The 9,791-nt window shown below is 38.8% G+C and overlaps 1 protein-coding gene across 1 annotated transcript; it reads right to left on the bottom strand.

Moving 5' to 3' along the window:
• Positions 1 to 777: 777 nt before the first annotated feature.
• slc35f2 (solute carrier family 35 member F2) lies at positions 778 to 7,085 on the bottom strand. The gene is made up of 9 exons (XM_030783096.1): positions 7,052 to 7,085; positions 5,755 to 5,875; positions 3,365 to 3,537; positions 2,625 to 2,752; positions 2,356 to 2,515; positions 1,768 to 1,924; positions 1,576 to 1,628; positions 1,149 to 1,303; positions 778 to 969 (listed from the first exon to the last, which is right to left on the bottom strand). The coding sequence occupies exons 1-9, from the start codon at positions 7,083 to 7,085 to the stop codon at positions 778 to 780; spliced, it is 1,173 nt and encodes a 390-aa protein (XP_030638956.1).
• Between the last annotated feature and the right edge of the window lie 2,706 nt (positions 7,086 to 9,791).

The following is a 9,791-nucleotide window of genomic DNA, read 5'->3' as shown; positions in this document are numbered from 1 at the left end:
AATGGTGCAGGACAAACACTTGTAACAAGTCTCCCGTTTTTTTTCCTTCCACCAATAAGAACTGATTTCCCACAATCAATGCAAGAACATTTTTTTCTGGCTTAAGTCAAAAGAGACAGGGTCTCACATCCTCAGAGGTGTTTCACATTAGACTAGCTTTGAAAGCGTTGTGATACCTGTTGCTCTATATTAATTTGATGTCAGCATCTTCCAACATCAGCATAACATTCTCTCACACAGAGAGAGAAATACACCTATGCCGATAACATTCTCAGCAGCTGGCTGTGTTTCTGACCCTGTTTGTCTTTGTAACGTAACATTTATACACAGCACAGTGTCAAGGCACTTTAAAAGTGTTGTTTTAACAGAAGTTTAACAAAAACCCTGTAAATTTAAATCTCTGTGATTGCACACACACTGCGAACAGTGAGCAGTGAATTTGTCTCTGCATTTAACCCATCCAACACACCAGTAGTGAACACACAACAGACGCAGGAGCAGTGGGCAGCATTCCTCTGCACCCAGGGAGCATTAAGGGCACACAGCTGTGGATGTTGGGCCTGGGAATCAAACCAGCAACCCTCCAGTCACAAGCCCAGTTCTCTAAACCTTCAGACCACGGCTGCCCTTTGGTATAACTACAAAAACTTTAATACATACAAACAAAAAAGTGTTTGGCTTTGTAAAATTCAAGACAAAGCCTATGCGTTCTACCGAGAGGTAACTCTTAGCCCCCATTTGTCTATGTATGTCATTTTGCACCAACTTTCTCTCCAGTTACACTTCATCCTGCTCCTGCTCTCTCTGCAAGTCCGTCGCCAGCTGTCCATCATGATCGTCCTCCGTGGGGACCTGATATTTTCTTTCATTGTTTGAGTTTGCTGGTTCAATAGTGGGCATCGACACGACATTAAACAGGATAAAGCCAATGGTGATCGTGATGAAAGACACAACGTACAATCCCGAGAACTGTAAAAAGAAAAGCAGAAAACCGTCTAAAGTTTTATCGGGAAATCAGACAGTACGGTGCCAGAAACGTATTTAAATTTGGAAAGTGCAACCATGCCGATACTGGCCGAAGATATGTTGAAACTAGCTCAAGTATGCTATCTTTTTTCTATTCATTTACAATCTCACTCTGAACCCACCTTGTAGTGAAAGAGGAAGATCCCACAGAAGAGACTGAAAAGGTCAGCTGTCAGCATAGACAGGTTGACTGCTGCAGCACTGGTCATTTTCACCACGACTGACATGAAAGTGTAAAGGCCATACATGCAAAGAGCGTATGCCCCAAAGAGCATGCCTAAAAAGAAAAAAAATGAAAATTATATACTAAAGCTAAACAAATGTTACACTGGTCATGTAGTAGCATGTTAGCATTTTGGATATACAAAAGTATCAGGACATGAACTTATGTCACACTATTCATGATTAATACATGCAGTACATTTCTATATCATATATATGGAGTGTATAGGGACAGCAGGAATGACTGCAGAGCAAAATGAATGCAGACATCAGTGGTGTCGTCAAAAGTTTCTCATTATGAAGGACAGGAATGTTCATTTCACTTACAAATTTTCCAGTTCCATTCAATGTCTGCCACAGCTTTAATTTCAAGCACAGCCCTTCAGAAAAAAAAAAAAATTCTTCAGAAATCATTTTACATCAATACAAGCTCTGGTTTCACCTCACTGCAATACCAGTTCTGACTCTACCTCAGTAGAATGTACAGTCAGAGGAGAAAAGTGGATGAAAGCGTCTTACATCTGAATGACGCTGATGAGTGTCCCAAAGAGTCCCATCATGCCCAGAAACTCCATCCTGCTGAGGTTCTTGACGGTGTACTCCTGGCAGACGTTCGACACGGCATACAGGGCAGCACTGATGAGCACCAACCCGTCCCCCAGCAACACGTCACTGTCTGCAAACGCAAACAGAGACTCAGCTAAAATGCACTTATTATCTCACTGGATGTATTGTCTACTGCAACGATTTATTTTATTGTATTACTGATACATTGATTAGCTGTATAATTTCGGAGACAGCAAGAAGTCACTTCAACGGAAATGTTCACAGAATTATCATCCTTGTGTTTTTACTTTAAACTAACACAGATGAGGATTGGATGCATTTTCTAGGTGATGGATGAGTTTAAAGATACAAACATTAGTAATCAAGTTACTGACCTTTGTATTCACATGCAATTATCCCAGGTAAGATATATATTATCGATAAACTTTCCTACACTAACACACATGATATATTACTGAAAGATCTCACAACCCAACATTATCTGTGCCTTGAATTGTCTACAGATGTTCTGACTGGCTACACTTAACACAGATTACTTACTGGAGCCTTGGTCTCTTCCAGCCTGTAGGTCAGCACCAACCATGGCCCCAACCCCCAGTAAGCAGATGACAACAGCCACAAAATGAACTAATCTGTACCGGGTCTTCAGGAACCACCAGGATAGCAGCATAAGAACTGGAATCACGAAACAATCCAGGAGCTAGAACACAAAAAGATGCAAAATGGGATATTTTTGCATTTAAATTCTATATTTTCTGATGCAAGTAACACAATAAAAATGGGACACTGAAAAAAAAAAAAAACTTTACCTGAATGCTTGTCAGCGTTGTAAACTGGTATGCTTTCACAACAGTGTAGTTTGCTTCAACATCAGTGAAAGCCATGAGCAAATACTTCCACCATTTCGATTTTAAAATCTTCCAGATATTTGCATCACCTATGATAGGAGAGTAAAACAATTAGTTAATTCCAGTTAATTAATTCAGTGTAGACTCCTGAAAAGTCACCTAGAGGCCAAATTCTACTTAAGTTTAAGAGACAATCTGCCTCTACACCGCAGTTACAACCTGGTTCAACCTGAGGAACCGGTCTCTTCTCTCTTTCCATGGTGTTTGATTTGTGACTACTGAACAAAACTGTCACAATCCAAACATGCCACGACTAAAAAATGGGTATAGATACATATGTAGTGCAAACAATATTGAGCAATGTTATGGAAATTACTATCACCTTGAAAATGAATCATCTAATCAATACACGAATTAACCATAGCCATCTCTACCGAACAGTTTAAATGAAAAGGGACCTAGTACAAGAGGCATAAACAATGTGAACATCTATTAAATAGGAAATCATATTTTCAATGAAGTAAACTGTACCCCAACAAGATGGATTGAACAAGTAGGAAATGGTGAGGCGAACAGATTTATTTTTCACATAAAATTGTAATTTGGTCTAAATGGTTCATTTATTTCTTATATATATATATATATATATATATATATACACACACACACACACACACACACATTAGGTGCTGCAGTCAAACCTTTTCTGAACATGAGGGCTGAGGTATAGGTGAGCAGCAGCAGAGTGTAGCTTAGGCAGCTCTGGAGCATGGGCGTCTCCACTCTAGCCTCAGCCAGATACTGACAGGTGATGGCTGTCCCACAGATCAGCAGGGACAGCCCCTGACCCATGGCCACTGTCTTGAAAAGACGCCTGTAACATAAAGAGCAAGGTCTACTAAGATCAAACTAAGGCGAGACTAGATATATACATGAAGAGTATTCTGGAATGGACTCCATTCTTATTTCAGTGTTTTTTCCCCCACAGCTGTTGCCTGTAGCGTGACTGGTCCGTGATGCAGTGAATGCTGGAAAATTCACATGCAAACTTTGTTATATTAGAAAAATTACAGTGTTTATTTTGGCGGATACTATATCTTGTTGTTCAACAAGCAGAACTATTTGTTTCCTTCATTTTATTCAGTGATTCAGTAGTTTCCAACTGGATTATTATTTATTTGATTAACTAATGGGTCACATGGTGGTTTTACTCTTCAGAGGTGTATTGCTGTGTCTTCAATGCTGATGAAGGCTTCAAAGCGGAAACGTTTGACTGTCTCTTTCAGGGCAAGCATAACTGCTTTCATCCACAGGTGCTAGCTACAATTTCTCATCACAGTGCAAAATTCCTCAGGTTTACAGGGTTTCTGACAGTATCTCACAGGGAGCATTACATTCAGAATTCATACCTCACAGTCTATAGACTAATTCAGAACTTCTCATTTATATCATGGGCTGCTTTGAACATATCTATCCAGTTAGACAACAGACAAACAGATACCTCAACGTAACTGAAATTAAAAAGTCTTATCTAATACCCTACAATTTACAGTCTGCTGTTGACTTAAAAAAAAACAAAAAACAGAAAGGGCAGGAATGTGGGTATATAATATGTTGTAGGAGAGGGCAAAATAAAGATTAATTGTGTTTTCTTACTGCAACAGGATTTATAATACATACAGTACCACAAACCACCAACACATTCTCTCTGCACTGGAAGTTAAGCTTCACACAGCTTATTCTTGTTCTTGGAAAACTGCAAATACACCTCTGTTACGCACGCTGTAACAGGACTGAGACCAAAGAGGGTCCTGTGACCACAACTCTGCTCCATTCCCACCATGATCACGTGCAAAACACACACAGCAAACGATCCGTAAAAGATCTCATAAAATGTCTGCCTACCAAGTCAAATGGCTTAGTGTGAGATCATCGAAAGGACACAAATACCATGCTCCCATGCCTATCTCAGCCGTAACAAAGTTTGGCACGGAGCAACAGAACACCTACTAGGGGGTCCACAGTGTGTGGTGAAGTAACATTTTGTTCCCAAAGCTTCACGCAAACTTTGTTCAGTACATTAAATTAACATAATTCTTTTATTTATCCATGAGACGATGTAAAAAGACATGCTTAACACAAGTGTCCCTATAATAAATATAACCAACATATTATAATCAAATCAATAAACATTCATGACATTTTCAAAAGTACGCTGAAACATATGAAAGAAACTTCTGAAACTTTTACGGAAGGCCAGTCTCAATCGGATCTCTCATTAATCCTGCACGAGGTCAGGTCTACGATAATCTGCTTCTAATATTACGAAAACATTCACTGCAACTGGACTCTGCTTTAACCTGCAACATGGAATCTTCCATTTCTGAAATGTTCAATCCAACAGGATTTCGTCTTCAGTTCAAGGTTAAACAGGCGAACAAGCGTCAGCAGGAGATGACCTCACAAAGATGATGTTTGTTGCAACTGATCCTTCTAAATATACAGAGCAAGTCTACATCTCTCTGGCTGATTTTTCCAAATAGCAAAAGGAATAATTCAAGTTCCTATAATGTCAAATGCAAGATAGAGGCCTGTGTTACCATGGCGATGATTCAGACGCCTCAATACAGTTAATGCATATCTGATCCTCTCTCCCTGACAAATACAAGGATACATGTTTCCTTGGCCAATCTTGTTACAACCACAATGCTGGTCGCAAGATGACAAACGTTCTCTAGTCACAGAAAGGCCAGACAACTGGGAAAGCTGATACAGAACTATGCGGTTGAGAGATACCCATTATCATTTGTTTGGGTGAGGTTTGAGGGAATCAGGATTTGTGTTTATTAAAAACTGTTCTACAATATAAAACTAATCACTACAGAGCACCAGTATTCAGGCTGACTCTGCTGAATCCAGAAGTGTTTTGAGAGCAAGAGCATATTTTCAACACTGTGGGTACTGTTGATAAGTTCATTTTCAAGGGCAGGCTGTGCTGTCCTGATTCCTTATACAAGCTTGAATAACAACAATCATAATCACCAAGGATGAAAGTATGATACGTTTTCTTGTCGGGGACAATTTTGCTCACCATGTTAGGACATCTTTTAGTCTGAAGTTATGTGGTTCACAAACAAAAGTCCTCCACTTCTGACACCCACAACCAGATGGTTCCTCAGCAGGCTCCCGTGCCACTTCTCTCTGACACAGCTCTACACATTTCAGAGAGAGCAAAAAAAACAGAAAACTTTTAATAAAAATCATTCTGGTGAATTATAAATGTTTATTTCAAAGACTATCCAGAGCTGAGAGAATTCCTGGGGATGCATGCACACACTGATCAAATGGAACAGATATAGACATGACACATTTTCCATCAGGTTAAAGAGCACAGGAAACATAGTCTGAAGTTTAGTCCATTTGTGAGGGAGACTCACTCTATTTTTGACCCTAACCCAAACCCCCATCGGTCCTTTGGTGAAACTGGAACCTTCATGCATACATAATAGTCCAGATATTGCTGACATTCTGGAAATGTCCCAGATAATCTGTAAAATGTATACGTAGGAACTGAGCTGATATTCACTGAATATCAGGAAAAAGCTGCCTACAAAGCATCCCTGAAGGACCGTATTTTCAGGTGTAATGTTAAAGGCATTATCTGTTGTGTTTATGTTACTGAAATGTTGTTCATATAAACTGAAAATGCATAATTGCTGCTACAGTTTCAACTGCACTGACACGGAATCATGTAACCTCATATTCCCCCCACCCCCACCCCCCAACTTTTAGAGCAGGTTCACCGCGGTTGTACCGGTGGTGAAAAAACTAAGGATGCAATACAACACCTGCATTAAGAAAAGCCTTTATAGCCATTACCTGAGAACTAAAATAGTAAAATGTGTGTCCGCTGTACCTAATAATCTGGACCCTGAGTTCATTTATTTATCTTTTTCTTTACTGCGCAACACAAACTGTGGAGGAAGACTTATGACAAATGTTTGATATTACCTTTTGTCACTCGCAGGTACAGAAACTATCCAGCCCTTGAAGAAGCTTTTTTTCCACATTCCTTTAATAAAGGTCATTATACTCAGAAACATTCTCGGGTTTTGAGGCCTTTTTCCCTTCTTTTTAGCTGGATACTTGACGAAACCTAAACGCAGGCTACATTTCGTGCAATCTTCACCCACAATTTGAAATACTCCTAATCTGTGTAGAATAAGTGGCATTTGATTTTCCTGATAACGGGGCATCATTTAATCGTACATTAAACACGACAGATTTTACAACCCTACATTCAAAATCAGAATACTATCGACAAATCCACAGCAAAAAAATGGAGAAATTATGTTGACTTACGCATCATGTCAGATCCGTCCACTTACTCTTGAAGTCTGCTTTCAAAGGACACGTGGTCATGTACACTCGGTTATGTCTGGCAGGTTCCGTTGACGTTATATGTAGTGATTAATTCAATTAGTGTGAGAGATAAATCCACTAACAATTAAGTAACCTTAGCTTTATAAACACTGTATTCTTTTAAATCCTTCCTGTGTCATGCTAAACCTTAGGTTTATAGTCCTCGGTGTAACACTGTCACATTAAATTAGTTATCTAAATTAGATGAACGAATTTACCTCAGTTTCGTGTAAACATATCCATACTTTAGGCTCAAAGTCTTGGGTTTAATTACTAAAAGTCACTCTACATTTACCACACTCATTATCTCAAGTTCGCTAACTGAGCCGGACGAACATGCTTTAACCGCATCCTGAATGCCCACCCCTGCTATTCAGCCAATTGGTTCAGAGAACAGGAACAGACGCAAGGGTGTTATCAACCAAACTATACAGTCCCCCATGCGGTGATCGCCGGTATGGCTGCAGCTGAGGCAGTTAGGTGTAGATCTCTGTTCTGCTTGTTGTACACTATGTTAATTAACAAAAAGACAAACGGAAATTCGAAACGCCTACATGCTGCCGATGATAAAAACAACATAGTGGTGACTGCATCACTCACTTCTCAAAAGCCGAGTACAGTTAAAATGACAGCAACAGAAAGAAAACTGACTATTAACCTTAGGTAGATATCAGATTTTTTGAATTACCGGCGATTCAGTCAAACAAGGACAGTTGCACGGTTCGTAATCTACTGTCTTTCTTGAGGGTTACGCATACTTTATGGGCTTTATGCCTACATGTATGCTTATGTACTTTTCAGGGTTGTTAGCTCCCACACTGAAAATCCTCCAGTGATGGAATACATCAAACGTACAAAAAGTCTGCTGTTTTACCTGTCACAGTTCTGAAAGAGTCAACAAACTGCACCTCTATAGTCTTTAATCTTAGAATCCATCCTTTTCATCGGAGGGATCCATATCAAAGGAGGATCGGATGTTGCTCAAACAGAGTTTTGCACAAATGTCGCTTTGGTAAAACTTTGGCACACTGAAGAAATGGCACACTGAAGTTGAATTGGATATTTGGGGGGGGGGGGGGGGGGGGGGGCTGTTTGTATTTGACAGAAGGGATGTATATGAAATATAAGTCCCAGATGCCAAATTTCATCAGTTTACATCAGTCGCTAATAGTAAAATGCATAGTCACATTTTACTTATCGCACTTTTTTGTGTTTTAAAGTATAAATTGACTGATGTAATATACATAATAGATAATCTGATTTTCTACAAAAACAAACAAGAACAGCCAAAAAAAAAAAAATCTCATAGTTCAGGCGCCAGTGATAGGTACCAACAACATTATTTACCTCATGTTGGTGTAAAAGGAATGTATTTCTTAATATAGGATATAAATACATTAATTCCCAATACTGATATATTCAATGTCAAAGAGCATAGGATTACAACACCATCACTGCTCCTCTGTGATGTATATATTTAAAATGGCAGTATTTTTGAATGAGGCATCGGTATTCGATACATAAAGGTTCATATACAAGCCTTTTTCTAAAAAAGGAAAAAAAAAAACATTTATTCTTATCTTCTGGTCCATTATTTAAAAAACACAAAATTAAAAAAGAGCAAGAGAGTGATTAAAAAGAAAATGGATGAAGCATCATACAGATGACCAGGGTCATGTTATAAAGGTCATAACTGTTATAATGGTGAAAAGGAATCAGCGTTTGAGAGCAGTGGATTACTGTGATATGTAACTATGGAATAAGCGGATTCACAGTGTGAATGTGTTTACCCTTTTTCTCTGTGCAATATAAATACTTTTCATTTCAGTGCTGGACTAACTCATTTTATGTTCATACAGACTAAACCAAAAACACAGTTTGACAGCAGAGGGTGCTGGTGCACTCTATAATGATACCCACAGTGACTGCTGCTTGAAACTACTCTTGCCTGAAACTATGAGTACATGTGTATGTTTTGGTACAAGTATGCTTACCCACAGAAATTTGATAATTGCCCAGTTATAACATTACAGTGTATAGCAATGTGATAAACTGATAAGTCTCCTCTCTGCTATCTCCTTATCAGCAGAAATGTTCATGTTCATTTGTCATGTACAAAATATGCCTATAAACTACTAGTTATTGCTCATCTTGGCCACACCATCTCTTCTCTTGCTGAAGACAAGAAAGCCTGATAACAACAAGGGCACAAACCATTCATTTGTCTGGGAGCATTAGTGATTTCCAATCACTACTATTGTACAGAAACAGCATGTTTGTAGTATATCAGGCTTACAGGAAGTCCTTAGCATAGAGGAAGGATGTGGTATGAAACCTTCTTTAGTTTACTCCAACTAACTGAAATGTCAGCTGTGCATAAATTAAAAATAAATAAATAAATAAAAAGTCAGACTCCGGTCTGGGTTCGGTAAGACTTTGGTTTTAGTAAAACCAAAAAACTTGGTAAAACCACTGTACTACTGAAAAACAGGTGCTCAGTAGACTAATCCAGTAGCCAGTTTGTTAGGATAATGCAATAAAGAGGCGGCAAGACATCGTTTTTCATCGTTTTCATTTTCTTTTTGAATTATCCTGAGATCTGCTTTGTTATTGAACTGTCCGAAAATGTCTGTCAATGTTAAAATCAGAAAGCTTTTTTTCTCTCGTCTATGAGTTGTTCAAAGCTGTCATGTCCACTCGACAGAT

The sequence above is a fragment of the Chanos chanos genome, chromosome 8 (genome assembly GCF_902362185.1).
Source record: "Chanos chanos chromosome 8, fChaCha1.1, whole genome shotgun sequence".
NCBI classification, from domain to species: domain Eukaryota; kingdom Metazoa; phylum Chordata; class Actinopteri; order Gonorynchiformes; family Chanidae; genus Chanos; species Chanos chanos.
The sequence above is the reverse complement of the archived record's forward strand: the minus strand, read 5'-3'. Positions and strand labels throughout refer to the sequence as shown.

Bases quoted from the DNA above. Each gene is read 5' to 3' on its own strand.
- slc35f2 (XM_030783096.1), bottom strand. From the start codon at position 7,085: ATGACCACGTGTCCTTTGAAAGCAGACTTCAAGA. The intron at 1,629-1,767 runs GTAAGACGCTTT...TTTTTTCTGAAG, and splicing joins CTCATCAGCGTCATTCAGAT to GGCTGTGCTTGAAATTAAAG. The intron at 970-1,148 runs GTGGGTTCAGAG...TTCTTTTTACAG, and splicing joins TCTTCCTCTTTCACTACAAG to TTCTCGGGATTGTACGTTGT.